Source organism: Podarcis raffonei, chromosome 3 (genome assembly GCF_027172205.1).
Source record: "Podarcis raffonei isolate rPodRaf1 chromosome 3, rPodRaf1.pri, whole genome shotgun sequence".
Classification (NCBI taxonomy): domain Eukaryota; kingdom Metazoa; phylum Chordata; class Lepidosauria; order Squamata; family Lacertidae; genus Podarcis; species Podarcis raffonei.
The window spans coordinates 103,281,752-103,297,225 of NC_070604.1; the positions used below are offsets into that span (position 1 = coordinate 103,281,752).

At 39.1% G+C, this 15,474-nt stretch overlaps 1 protein-coding gene across 7 annotated transcripts in view; it reads left to right on the forward strand.

Moving 5' to 3' along the window:
* Positions 1 to 15,474, forward strand: part of PPM1B (protein phosphatase, Mg2+/Mn2+ dependent 1B) — a 41,125-nt gene that overhangs the window by 9,424 nt on the left and 16,227 nt on the right. For 5 of the 7 annotated variants that reach the window (XM_053383353.1, XM_053383351.1, XM_053383358.1 and 2 more), the window contains exons 2-4: positions 5,661 to 5,797; positions 8,866 to 9,734; positions 10,397 to 10,514. In XM_053383353.1, coding sequence (XP_053239328.1) covers positions 8,889 to 9,734; positions 10,397 to 10,514 — 964 coding nt within the window. In that variant the 5' untranslated portion in view covers positions 5,661 to 5,797; positions 8,866 to 8,888. The remainder of the gene's footprint in view (positions 1 to 5,660; positions 5,798 to 8,865; positions 9,735 to 10,396; positions 10,515 to 15,474) is intronic. The other 2 variants (XM_053383354.1, XM_053383355.1) reach the window with 1 other exon arrangement.

Here is a 15,474-nt window from a genome sequence, read left to right on the forward strand (position 1 = left end):
AATCAAATCTCTCTGCTTGGTGCCAAACAACAACAACAAAAACTCAAAGGATAAACCCTTATTGCATATTGAAACACCACCACTAAAAGGAATAATTAAGTAATATATTTATATTTATAGTATCTGAATGAAGAACAAAAATAAAATACAGAACGCATGCATCCTCCTGGCTCTGACTTTGTATTTAACATAATCACAGAAGTGGGTAGTCAGTAACCTTGTATGTTTTGAGTCTTTTGATTGGATCCATGTGGTGTTCCCACTGTACCACTTGCTCTTCTTCCCACCAACAGAACTCAGATTCTCTGATAAAAAGATAACTTTGCAGATCTCTCCCTACCATATTATTTTCCTTTAACATGAGACTAATTTCCCATCATATTCCAGTAGACTTTGCAACTAAAACTGTTCTGAATGCATATGTAGCTCAGCCACTTCTCTAACAAAATACTGGGAGGATGGATTTGCATAGTAACTAGGTGCTAGTCCTAGGTTGAACTGTTTTCTTAGCAGTTGAATCTAGGAGGGGTGCTTTTGGCTAACTTTGGTGCATAAGTAGAGTACTTTGTTCAAATTCCACCCCCACCCCAGATAAGAACTTTACAAAGATTGCTTGTTAGGTGAACGGTCATTTCAACACATGGACAGTTTTCTAGCACTCTTGGTTTGAAGTTGGACCTTCTGTACTAAACAGTAGCAAACAAGGATTGAACAGCAGCAGTAAAAAATAAAAAAATTCTGACTTTTCCTTATCTGTCTATTGAAAACTTCTTGCCTTAGACCACTGTATCCCTTATCTGGGCTATATTATTGAGCACTAGGCCTAAATTGTAAGCTGTTGTGGAAAGTCATATTAAAGAATTTCATGAAATTTAAAAGGAACTGTTTTGGCTGTGTTATATTAATCACTTGTTGAATTTCCATTATAAAATATTTTGCCTTTTTAATAGCCAACTCAGTTCTCCTTGTGCTGGTCCTTATATAGCCAAAACGGCACCATTTGCATATGAGGGGATTCCTAAATTTTGCAGAATTGCAGTTGTTTTTTTAAATGAAAAAAGCACACATTTGGCTCTAAATAGTAAATCACAGTATTATGGAAGCATAGTGGTATCCGTGGTATCTGGATGATGGGTTCAAGCCCTCAGTAAGTCATGAAGCTTTACTGCATGACTTTTGGCCTGTCACTGTTACTTGGCCTAGTGTTAGCAGAGGTGCTATGCATGTACAACAACAAATTTTAGTGGAAAAATTCTGAGTTATGAATAGATTGAAGTCTTACTATTTCACATGTTTCTTCAGCAGAGAAGATAAAACTGAAACCATTTCAGCAACACCTTACTTTAGGTGTGATTACACCGGTAATCACTATTCCTAAAGAGAAACAATGTTTGAAGTAAAATTTTAATGAGATAACCTTGACAGTGCTGCTATTCAGTTTGTTTAGAACCTGACATGGTTCTCGTCAGAGCTCTCCTTTCAAGGTGCCATGACATAAGGCTAAATCACTTTGCAGACCTAGAGCTGTAGTTGTGCAAGGTGCAAGGGGGGGGGGGACGGAATGTGGAGAATGGACACCTATGATGAAAAGATGCTAATAATAAAGGACCTGCTCAGGCAACAAATAGTTGAGGATGATAGTTGCAAGAGGAAGAGTGCAGCTAGCGTTACACCTCTTTTCTCAGATTCTTCACAGATTCCCCCCCCCAAAAAAAAAATCTGGGTGCATGTACCAGGAGCTACACTGTAGCTAGAGTTAAAGATGATAGAACAAAGAACCAAAGGCAGAGTTTGCAGGGGTAGAGGATGAAGAACTCTTATTTCCTTAATTGAGCTACCAGCAGTGGTTTCTCTATAGATGACCCATAGTTAAATCATGTGAATTATAGGACTCACGTAAAACTGCATGCACTTAGGAAATGAATTGGAAGTGCATCTACTCTTGGCCCTGGCCCCTGGCCCTGTATGCACTGCTGGTTAAATGCAAATATCCCCTTTATATTGTGTTGGGGGTACAGCCAGAAAACAAGTGGCAGGTCACACGATGGCTGAAACTAGATCCTAGCTACCAATCTGTGTGAAAGATAGTTGTCTCTGGCAGTTTTCTCAGTTGGTAAATCCTTAAACTTCAGGTGAGGTTAGGATACACATACAATATAGGTTGGGGGTCTGGGGCTTGTAGAATCAGGACCTATCCTGAGGAGGGAAGGAACACCTGCACTTACTTATACAGTGGTGCCTCACAAGACGAAATTAATTCGTTCCGCGAGTCTTTTCGTCTTGCGATGTTTTTCGTCTTGCGGAGCACGGTCAGTCGCAACTGTACCTCTTCAAGCGGTTTTTAAAAAAAGGAAACAAAATCGCAAGACGTTTTCGTCTTGCAAAGCAAGCCCATAGGGAAAATCGTCTTGCGAAGCAACTCAAAAAACGAAAAACTCTTTCGTCTTGCGAGTTTTTCGTCTTCCGAGGCATTCGTCTTGCGAGGTACCACTGTAAATTAAGTCCTTTTGATTGCTGATTGTTCCAGTATGCCAATTGATGGGCATAGCTATTAAGTTTAATCCCTTCTCTCACTATAGGCAGGCATCTGGTTATGAGGAGAGCTTATTTGGAGAACCCCTGGTCTTCTAGATGTTTTACTTCAACTCTCATCATCCCCAGCCAGCATGGCTGATGGACAAGAATGTAATCCACCAGCATTCAGAGCAGGGGCCATCAACCTGTTTATCTGTGGGCACATTTAGGTGAGTGCTGTGGACAGCACTCCTTCTCGTCAGTTGTTTCTCCCAATTAGTGCCACCTCAAACTTCACTTTTCCAAGGCATCTCTGATCCAGTAGAAATACAGTGGTACCTTGGGTTAAGTACTTAATTCGTTCCAGAGGTCCGTTCTTAACCTGAAACTGTTCTTAACCTGAAGCACCACTTTAGCTAATGGGGCCTCCTGCTGCCGCTGCGCCACCGGAGCACGATTTCTGTTCTCATCCTGAAGCAAAGTTCTTAACCCGAGGTACTATTTCTGGGTTAGTGGAGTCTGTAACCTGAAGCGTATGTAACCTGAGGTACCACTGTAATCTGAACCTTGAAGAACATAAACCTTAAATAGAGTTACTCTTCCAACTTCCTCCTTCAGCTCTATGTACTTTTCAAGAGAGAAAAGAGTAAGCACCCTTACCACCAAAGGGGCAGTTGGAAGGGAATGTTCTCTCAGTAGCTTTGGTAGGTACCAGGGAAAGACTTCAAGAACATCATTGGAGATAACAAATGTCTTCTTGAGAGATGGAGTTCTAAAGAAGGGAGTGGTGAAGCCACAGTAAGAGCTGTTCAGTGGTGGAACAGACTCCCACGAGAGATGGTGGACTCTCCTTCCTTGGAGGTTTTTAAACAGCGGTTGGATGGCCATCTGTCATGGATGCTTTAGTTGCGATTCCTGCAGCTGAGATTCACTGCATTGCTACCTTGTAAGGAGTTGGACTAGATGACCCTTGGGACCCTTCCAACTCTGATTCTATGATTCCTTAATCTAGGAGTGTTTATCGTGGACACTTAAGCATGTCGTTCAGTAAAGTAGTAGTTGGAGAACTCAAATCAGTGCTTGGATTATACTGATTATTTGGACCCTTTGCAGTAAGATTCAGACCTAGTTTTGGGCCAAGGTCCACCTTGGTTGCCAAGGGAAGGGGTATGTGTGGGTAGGGGGGTATGACACTGTTAGTTTTTGGGACACCTGTTTGTTTTCAGTACCATTAACCACGGTATCCTTTTGGGCTACTTCTCAGGATTAGAACTTTACACATGATCTTGTGGCTGTTCTGATGCTTCCACAATCAGATGGTGGTGCTGATACACTTCTGTTCCACCCCTTGGCCATTGGGGTACTTCATTGTTTCTTCTTGTCCCCATGTGGGTACAAGGCAAACTCAAGAGGGAGCAGATTCCTGATCCTACTAGAAGAAATAAACCTGTAGCTGCTATAGTCATTGTCTTCTCTTTTAACATTAAGGTCAGGAAAAGAGCACACAAACAGCCTGCCCAAGTGCAGCATTGTGTTTTCCCATATGAGGAAAACTGTGTTGCATTGTGGCAGTTGTGATAGGGGGTGGAGAGTCATGTGAGGAAATGGAGACAGAAGCAGATACTCCCCCAACATTTTTTGTAAATGAAAGCTACAGTCCAAAGTATTCTTAGAACGCTATGTTGGGCAAGTCTTCATTTTCTATGAATGACAGTGCATGGGAAAGCTACACATTATTAACTCCAAGACTTTCCCTCACATAATGTATCCAGTCATACTTGTCATTGTGCTGTATATTTTACTAGTATCTCCAATTCATTGGATGGGTTCAAAGCAAATATAGAATCCCTGTTGATGCCAAATCCAGATCAGCTAAGATCTTAAGGATTATAAATAGGCGATAGGCAGTGAAGAACAAGATAGCATTTAAACTGCTTATAGCGGCTTTCCTTCAACAAAAGTCATCTTCTAATATTTTGCTAAAGTTGGAATAATTACCTCTTTAAAATTGGTTCTTTTAAGTCTCTCCTGTGTATGTTCATGGCCAGGGACTACTGTGTCAGATTGTTATTGATGATACAATGATTCATATTGTCTAAATCTACAGCTTCTGACAATTCCTGAATATATCCATATTTTAAAATCAGTGCTACATGATATAAGTGTTGAAACCATTTAGTTGGTGTTCCTTCACTTTCTCTGTCATTAATAAGAGGTGAATATTTTAGTTTGATATGGGCTTCATACACTGGTAAAGATGCAGGATTGTAAAATGTAATTTCTTGTACCCACATAAATTTAAGCACAAATAACCATTAACTGCATGTGTTTTTTATTAAAAACCAGCAAGTGAACATTTATGGAAAGTGCTCAGATTATATAGAAATATCTTTTAGAACCCCAGAGGTAGTTGTATAATGTTGCAAAAAATTACCATGTTAGCCTTTACAATCACTGGTCTAACTGTTCATAAAACAGCTGTAGAAATAGTAGTTCCAGTGGTTCAGCAAGACAGGAGTAACATATTTCTCCTCACTATAATTGTATAGTGGCAGAAGCCTGAATATGTGTTGCCAGGAGCCCGTAGTGTTTGACTAGATAAACTGTCTTAATAATTCTCATGTTTTATGGGCCGGAGACTTGATTTCTGAACTTCCATGGCTGGCGACTCTGCAGCCTCTGGGAATCCATGGCTGGCTACTCTGAACTGTTTTTCAAGTTTGTCTTGTCAAGTTTGTTTTGTACTTATTTATTAACAGGATTAAAAGAAAAGGCTATCCTCAACCCTCAAAACTAGTTCCAATCTAGCAGTCTTGTCTAAACAGTGTTCAGATTATTAGGAATGGGATCTTCTCAACAGGCTAAATGCTTTGTTTCCATAAGTCTGGTGCCAAAATGCTTGAACTAGTCAATGAAGTAAATTTTCAGGCTTTATTGTAGAGTAAAGCAACCCTGTAAGTGGTCACTTTCTAAAGCTCAGCGTTATGTTAAGCACAGTATAAATGGGTAAACAATTCCTGGTTTCGTATGTGTTTCTGAAGCATGTACTATAAGAAGAGTGACATAAGGGCATTTTACTACATTCTTAGTTTCCTAGATTCGTTGTATAATCTAGAGGTACTAATTACTACTACTTTTTCTCTTAGGAAATTCCGAGTTAAAATAAATGTTGCATCCTGCATTATCTGAAGGCTTTCAAGCTTAATCAGTTCCTGTTGGCTGAAGGAATGTAAACCCTAAGGTTTTAGATCTGTGCAAAAATTGGCAGAGCTGCAGTTGACAGGTAAATACTGTTTTTACTGTAGATGCAGTGCAATGAAACATATAATTGGTCTCTCTACATGTTGGAACCATATTAATTAATAGCATTTATTTGTTTAGAATAGATACCTGATAAAAAAATCCATTTCCTTTTAAACATCCATTATATCTGTGATCCTTCATTTTCAGGCTGTTAAATGGAGGTCAGCAAGTGGTATGCCTTTAGTAGTAGCAGCTTACAATTTCTGCAATCAAATATAGGGCACCGTTAGCTGGCTTGTGACACATTTATGTATATTCTCTTACATGCATATATTCATTATGAAGTTGCCCAGCACTGCTTTATAGAGTTTTTCATGCTTCATTCCTGTGCACTACAAATCCTGTTCCCTAGAGCTAAAGTTGGCAGTTCTAGGCAACAAGCAATTCCTGGATTTAGACTATCAGAAATGTTGGAAAGAAATAAAATAAAAGTGTACTTGCAGACATCTGTATATCCAAATGTCTATAGCTATGCTCTGCCTACACTGTCAAGAGGCAATATGCCTCTAGATACCAGTTACTGGGATTCTCAGGTCTGTAGAGTGCTGTTGCACTAAAAGTCCTGATTGCAGAGGCATTTCGTTTGCCTCTGATAACAGGATTCTAGGCTAGTTGGGCCATTAGCCTGATCCAGGAGTGTCTACTCAAACTATTATCTAGATCCATGCTACATTGTTAAATTGTTTGTGCTCTCATAATCCAGTGACCTCCAGTGTGGGTGCCACTATTGGCCATATGCTTCATGGTATGTGGCCAGAACTGTTGGGAAGACTCATCCCACATACACTGTATCCCAGTAGAATTGATAACAAGTTGCAAAATATAACTTGATTGTGGTAGCCTTTCAAATTGCGATTACTTCCCTAAAGTTTTATTGATACTCAACTTGCTGAATAAGATAGTTGGCAAAGTTCTCGCCATTATTCAGAATCATTAATGAAACCTCAAACTTGCCCCTCTTAAAGCATTGTTTGCCATTGTATCTGAACTGAAAAGTTGTGATTTGCCTTTGACCTCCAAAGCAGGGTGGCAGTCCTTAGTTTGGAGGGCAAGGGAAATCAGTTTGCTGGTTCAGGTAGAATGGTAAATTGGTTTGACTAAAAAACAAAAGGAACCAACAAAGCAGACCATGTAGCAAGGGTAGCTTATTGGCATAAGGCTCATTCCCCAAACAACAAACCAGATTACATGTGACATGATCCGTTGGTACGAGCTCACAGTTACCTGTTCATAAATGAAAGTAATAGTTTATCTCATATATGTGTTCTGAACTGAAATGCTTACATTTTGCACATAAGCAATCCTACGTATATAAATGAAGCACAACTAAAATATTTGTGAAGCTTTCTGAAGTGTATTTTAATGCTGAACGGTAGTGATCCTTTTCCGAAGATTTCATTCTAAAGCTGCTTGACTCTTAATATATTAGTCGTGTGGTGGGCTGTTATGAGAGCCCTTTTGAAATTGTGCTATTATTCCTCTGTATCAGTGGTTCATAGAATGTAGCAAATGCTACCTACTTTATGTTGTGTGAAGGTAAAATAGATGTTTCAACATACCATTTTATCACTTATGGTGGTTGTGTAGGGTAACAAAAGAATTTTGGGAGATAGTGTACTCAAGAAAATGTTTAAAAGAGTGCTTCCCAAGAACCCAGCTTTTCTTTGGGGAATAATAATGACAGAAATCCCCAAAAAACAAATTAACTTATGGATGGATGTAACAACAGCTGCCCAAATTCTAATTGAACAAAAATGTAGACCAGATATTGTCCCATCAAGAGAAGAATGACATCTCAAAATACTAGAATAAATAAAATTAGCCAATCTGACAAACAGATTAATAAATAAAGATAAGAGACTGAAAGAGGATTGGATATTACATACAGATTATATGGAAAAGTATTATAACAAGAAAATAATCATAACAGGTTGAAAAAACACTCAGCAGTATATGTTACAACATGAGATTACATAAAATAATGAAAATAATTTAGAAGAGTAAGAAAATGCAGTTAAAAGGTCAGATAGGAAACCATGGAAAGAGTGGAAGGGAATTAAAAGTAAAGAGATATAGTATTTAAATAACTTGAAAGAATGTAGTTACGTTATTATTATTACTACTTGTTCATGTTTTATATTTATGCAATTGTCTTTCTTACCATTTTGTGCATGACTGTAACATAGTATGTGTTCTCGGTGAGATATAACAGAAAAGCAAATAAGAAATAATTTTTTTAAAAAAATATAGATATGTCAACATTCATTGTATACCTGTAGATGTACATGAAGCAAAAGCTGCTTTTTAAATTGTAGCTTGGCCTGGTTGCGGGGAACATAAGATTCTGTGTTTATGTTGGAAGACCTTTTATTTTTTTACTTTGTTTTTTCTTTGTGTTAACATTTCAATACAAAGGAATTAATCAAACATCTGTATGCTAGTATAGGCCATAGAAGCTCTGGTTTAGAATGGCAGAGCACCATCGTAATCAATAAATTTCGGTAATCCAGCTGTATAATGGGTGTATTTAATTGGTAAACGACATACAATTTTGATTCAGGGAAGGAAGCCACGAGACAATCTGTGCATTCATAAGAGTCCAATGGAGTAACACTTAACTGTACAACTTTATACTGGCTATAACTGAGAAGTAAGCATGTTTGCTAGTTTCTGTTTAAAGAAGCAAATAAAGCACCCTCCCCTTACACATGGAAACCAGTATGGTGGGGTACAGGGTTGCAGACATTAGTTCTCTGTGTGCAAGATGTATTTTATATGGAGGAGCTTTCATGTTCATTACTTTCCCACCTACAGTCTGGTGCTACAGTCCCTAGAGGTCTGCATGAGTAGATTGCTTTCATAATACTTAAAAGGAAAGGATAAGGACAATAAACAGCAGATATTAGTAATCTTTCTGTCTACCATGACAATCTATTGTTCACCATAGTTTTGGCAGCCATGGTCAGGTTGTGTTGAATGATTCAAACAGTTCTTTGCATGATTTCTAGTTGATACGACTTGTATTGATGGTCACATTTTGTTTTGCAGATTTCTTTGCAAATTAGGTAAACATGGGTGCATTTTTGGATAAACCAAAAACTGAGAAGCATAATGCTCATGGGGCAGGAAATGGGCTGCGCTATGGCCTCAGCAGTATGCAAGGATGGAGAGTGGAAATGGAAGATGCTCACACAGCTGTTGTAGGAATTCCTCATGGTTTAGAGGACTGGTCCTTTTTTGCTGTTTATGATGGTCATGCAGGATCTCGTGTGGCAAATTACTGCTCAAACCACTTATTAGAACACATCACTAACAATGAAGACTTCAGGGGAACAGAACAGCCCGGCTCTGCTCTTGAACCTTCAGTGGAAAATGTAAAGAGTGGAATCAGAACTGGCTTTTTGAAAATTGATGAGTACATGCGCAATTTTTCAGACCTCAGAAATGGCATGGACAGGAGTGGCTCAACAGCAGTGGGAGTTATGATTTCACCTGAGCACATTTACTTTATCAACTGTGGAGACTCTCGTGCTGTTCTCTATAGGAATGGACAAGTCTGCTTCTCGACACAGGATCACAAGCCTTGCAATCCAAGGGAGAAAGAGCGAATCCAGAATGCAGGAGGGAGTGTCATGATCCAGCGTGTTAATGGCTCGTTAGCAGTTTCTCGTGCTCTGGGGGACTATGACTACAAATGTGTGGATGGCAAAGGTCCTACAGAACAACTTGTTTCTCCGGAACCTGAGGTTTATGAAATTGTAAGAGCAGAAGAAGATGAGTTTATTGTCTTGGCTTGTGATGGAATCTGGGATGTAATGAGCAATGAGGAGCTCTGTGAATTTGTTAAGTCTAGGCTTGAAGTATCGGATGATCTGGAAAAAGTGTGCAATTGGGTAGTGGATACTTGTTTACACAAGGTATGCAACTTACTCTTTCTCTCCAAATAATTGAATAAAGTTTTTCTTTTTTTGCAAAATCAGAAAACTTCCTCTAGTAAAATAGCATTGAAAGGATAGTTTCTCAGTAAAGAATGAGTCAGTGCAAATTCATGCAATTGCAAGCTTGTTAGGAGATCACCCAGCTATTGGATTTATGATTTTGAAGGAGGATTGATAAAATCCAACTTCAGTAGTGCAGCTTAGTACATTTGAAAATGATTATTTTTGACAGAGTTTCTCAGTATTCAGAAGATGAATGTAGAAGGCTTGGATTGCCAGAATTGAGCAGTTTTTTCCTTGAGTATCCTGAAATGTTTTTAAATGAACTTTGATTATCAATATATTAAAAGGAATGTCAATGAATGGTGCAGCATTTCTTTTCTAGTAATGGTTGTGCAAATTAAGGTGGAAATAGATATCAAGGAATAAAGTAAAATACGTTCTTAACCACAATAGGTCACATGAGAAACGTGTTTAGGAACATACAGTTACTTAAACAAAATCTGAGTTAAGAAATGTGTGTCAAACCAGTAGTATTTAAGATTTTTAAAAATTTACACTGAATAATCAGGTGGTCTGAAGTTGTGAAAGAGAGAAGCTAAATCTCAAATTTGTACTATTTTTTTCCTCCCAAAATATAGGGCAGTCGTGATAACATGAGTATTGTTCTAGTTTGCTTTTCAAATGCTCCTAAGGTCTCAGATGATGCAGTGAAAAGAGATGCAGAATTGGATAAGCACTTGGAATCACGGGTGGAAGGTAAGAAATTGCATTCTGAATTAGAAGCTTCATTTAGTTGGTGATGCACACAAACACACACCCAAGCTCCCAGAAGCAACTAAAGAGCTTTCGTCAAAATTTCGCTGGAGTATAGCACCAGTACAGCTAAAGAGAATTTTTGGTCATAAATGTACATCTGAACCACAGGAATCCGGAGAGTAACCTAGTGTAATTGCTGGTATTTTTGTCTGGGCTTATACAGATAGTTCAGCTCCAAAATTCAGTTTCTTATTTGAAGAATATGCATTATCTTGCAAATCTGCCCACTGGCCAATTATTAGTAGTGCAAGGTGTTAACATTTTAAAGCATGGTACAGTTTCTACTATCGTGCCAGCAGATGCATTGGGACTTCTTCTCTTCGCACTTCTGCACCTCCCCCCCATCTTCTTCAGAGAGTCCTCCAATCCTCAAGCAGATTTTTAGGGTGAACAGGGGGAGGGGGCTGCCAGAAAGAGGGAGGGAAAGTCCCGTTGCTCTTGGACCAACCCATTGGGTGCCACTCATATTGTAAAGTTAGGAATGTTAGCTCATCTTTGATTAAAACATAAACTCTAATTAAGCATAGCAAATTCTTTTACAGAGCAGGCAAAGTGGCTTATATTTTTCAGCTACTGTAGCTATGGGATAATTTGGATTGGTGTATGTGGCTTGATATGCTGAACTGGCAACACCACCATTCATATTTCGTAAGCTCTCTCTACATAAGAATAACTGCCTGGAAGGTTAAAATATACTCAAAGTCCTGATGCATATTTGGTGTGTGTTTACAAACTTGAGATTTTACTCAGGAACATAGTGAGTTGAATTATGAAATATCTGTGTTTTTAAATCAACCTGAAGTTTAATTGGGAGATGAGAAATAGCCAGAAACCTTAGTGTGATGGTATATTTTTGTGGTAGTATATGGTACCAATTTTACTTGAGTACAGGCTATTTTCAGTATAAATTACTTCAGATGTAAGCCACTTCCCCCTACCCCACCTCCTTTTGAAGTGTTTCTTATGAAGCTGACATCCTGTTCATATAAGAGGGTGCAAGGAGTGAAGTATCTTCAAGGTAGAAGGAGGTTAGGGGCATAGGTAAAGTCAGGGATTCACCACCTGTGCCCTTTCAGGTGATGCTGTACTGGAACTCCTATCAGCCCCAGGTGATGGTCATGGATCTAGAGAATTTTAGTCCAGCAACATCTGGAAGGTCACAGGCTTCCCACCCCTCATATAAATGCCAGTATTAAATGTTCTGAGAGAAGCTGGTATTGCTTTTCAAAGACCTCAGTATCTTTTACTTTCATATATTTTGGGAGAAATGGAAGGATAACATTCAGACCTTGAGAATAGAAACTACTATTTTGCATAATGGACTTTTGAATATTGCATTTATACATTTTTTGGAAGCTCTGAAAGTAAACTTACCATTCTAGTTCTACCTACTCATATTAATTTGATGCTGCTCTACTTTTGCTTTCTGACCCACAAAATCAATAACCAACTTTTCCCCCTCAGTTCTGTTTTGTGAAGTTTTGTAGGCTCTCTATTTAAACCAGAGTGGCTGATAAACGTGACTCATAACTAAGTTTTCTGGAAAGGTTTGAATTGGAAGATATTCCTAGGCAAATTAGGCTAATTTGGATATGGTTATTTGCATCAGAGAATTGCCAATTTGCATTGGAAAACTATTCTGATGCCCTAGAATAGGATACAATTTAGCATATTTATTTTACTTGTATTAAATAAACAAAGCTTTACAATACCCCATACTATATTTTGCCCCAATACAGCAGAAATATTTTACCTGAAATATTCAAGGGCAGGAAATTAAAACACACTTAATGTAGTTTAAACATTATATTACATATAATTCCTTATTGGAATACTGTAATTGTAAAAATTTAAAGTACAATAACATTTACTTCCCTCGTGTTGTAGTAATTTAAGGTGGGGGGGGGTGTTATCCAGTGCTCTACTTGTGGAGTTGCACTTGTGCAGTGGAACACCCTCTAAATCTGCTTCGGAGGGTCATCCAATCCTCTGGAGCAGATTTTGAGGCGGTGTGGGGAGCTGTAGGGGACAGCAAAGAGTGGAAAGTTCTTCTGCACAAGTGAAAGTGCTGTTATAGTGAAACAGCAGCATTGGATATGGCCAAAAGCTACTGAAAACCGTTTAAACTGAAAACCAAAGAATTAGGCATACTTGCAAGGCATGAGGACCTAAAAAATGATAGTTACAATTTTGAAATTGCCAATCTTGCCTAATACTGTATGCAGTAATGAACTTATGAAACAAAAAAAATTCCATGGAAATAATGCTCAGAAAAGTTGTCCGCATCATCTCTGATAATGGAGTAAGATGTGGAGATGTGTTGACATCATCTTCAACCAAGTGTATGTTTCTGCTCACGTGACCATGTTTGATAACTCAGGTCTGCACACCTTGCTTGTACTCAGTCCCAGAAAGATTAAAACTGTGACCAAACAGTGAAAAGCGCACCATGTGAAGCTAAAGTCTGCACCTCGTATAGATTACTATAAATATGTATGATTTCTTTTTACATAAGCCTTCAATCTTTATTATGAACCGGAATTAAAGTTCCCTCCCCCCAGCCATTAGATATCTTCACCCTTATTGACCATGAAGGTTTCAGCAGGCATTGCTCTCACTTATTGACCAGGATAGGCTGAAGGGATCCCTAGTTAGATGGCTTGGTTCCTGTCTGTATTGATAATGGGGGGAACTGGTTTAGGGTACTTGGCTACGCTCCACACTTCTTGCTATAAAGCACCTACTGAAGAGGCAGATGCAACATTGAATTCAAAGGGCCACTGTCTTATTTGAACAATCAACAAAATTGTTTGGGTCATCTGTGTATGGGGCTTTCAGTTTTTTTGTTTGCTTCCTTGATTTAACTATTGCAATGTACTGTTAAAGGATGTATCTTGAAAGCATCACCCAGTAAGCTTGCAGAATTGACCTGCTTATCAAACATTTTCTTGGAATCTCTTCATTTAACTCCTAGAAGTTCCCCTGGATACAATACTTGGCATTGTCTGAGCTAATGGTTGGTTGTAAACTTTTTTTATTAGCTTCTCAAGCTTCCTTGCAGATCCTGACTGGGTACAAAATTAAATGTGTTTGTTGTCCTTAACAGTGTGGTGAAAGAGTTTTGTGAGTTGGAATGGGGTGAATAATGATCAACTAGATGATGAAATATGTCTTCATGACAGTACCTATTTCAAGGGTTAAATGAAATCTTTTATTTAGTATTAATATTGTCTAGGATAGTTGTTAGAATAGTGCATGGATGAGCTTTTTCAAGTACTAAAAAGTACTACATTCAGATAAGTTACTGTTTAAAAACATTAGTTTTTAGGGACACTTGCAGGTAATCGAGCTGTTAGTTAACTTATTATACAGTCTGGTCATAATGCTGTAGAAAATACAGCATAGCGTTTGGGTGGAATGGAATGGAAAATTATTATCTAGATGGGTGTTACCTAATATGCCCAAGTTGCTTACCTTTGTGCAGTTCTTGAACTATAGAAGTATGTGTTTATACCATTATCAGGGCACCTTGAGTCTTGTCTGAATCAGGAATGGAAATGGCATTGGAAAAATATATAGACTAATTCAGCTGGAAAATTCACAGCCTAACATTAGGTCAGTGTGAAATTTAGCTGTCCACTTCCCACTGTGGTCTCCTTCTCTCCAGCTTACAGTCCTGGGAATCTCAGCAGGGACAGACTTTGGTACTATGGTGCCCTGAGCTAGGCCAAAATTAGGTGCCCCCCTCTCAACTCTTGCCATCCTGGGCTTTGGAAAGGGGGCACGAGGGCTCCAGTGGTGTCCTAGGGCCCTCCCATTTCTCCAAAGCTGGGTAAGTGTTAACTAGGCTTTGGGAAGGAAACTATAGGACCCCCTCAGGACTACCACACCACCTTCCCGTAGCTGGGCAAGTGCTTACTGGCTGCGCTTTCTGCCCTAAAACCACCTCTGATCTCAGTGCTCAGAAGAAGGGGTCCTACACTGCTGCTTTGCTGCAATAGTGCCAAATACTGTTTAAAATTAACTATAAGTGTTTAAAGTTACTTAAACTGTTATGGCAAAGCAGCAGCAGTGCAGGTGCACTGTGGATGATCACAGTGTCTTGCTCTGTGAAAGGCCCCTTCAAGACATAGGGAGCTGCCATATACCAGGTGAGGCCACTGTTCTAGCTCAGTATTGCCTACACAGACTGACTCTCCAGAATTTCAGACAAGAATCTTTATTGGCTACATCCAGAAATGCCAGGGATTGAAACTGGATCTTCTACATGCAGAGCAGATGATGTAGCACTGAGCTACAGTCCCACCCCTCCTCAAACTGTTACTTGGGGTGGACGTGCCAGAGTGTACTTGAGTTGCTGCCACTTTGACATCAGATAAGGAATCATGGCTAGTGAATAGGAGAGTGGGCTAGCCAGAAGCATGGTGGAGTTGTCTTGATGGTGGTGGGTAGGCTTGTCAGCAGCAGATGTGGGTACACAATCTGTGGTCCCTCCCAATCCAATTCCAATAAATATCTGTTGCTTGTAGACGTAGGACATTACAAAAACAGTAGAATCCTATTAGCACAGACATAAAACGTCGATAAATATATTCTCCATTTAAAATGCAGTCAAAATAATAGACATAACACTTCCTGGGGTTACCCTTATATTTAGCTTGCTCAAATTAACAAGTCATCTTTACAAACCACTGACATTTGGTTCAGGTTTCTCACTCATGTGGCTCAGTGTGACTCATGATGGGATCAGTTTTGCCCACACAAAGGTTCCACCACGTGTGCACGCCTGACAGTATTTTGCCTCAATGTTAAGCACTTTTTGCTGAATATACTAAGTTTATTAAATGTTCAGCATAGTCAGCCACCTACTTCATCTGTCTACTTGGTTTTGGTTCTTGGA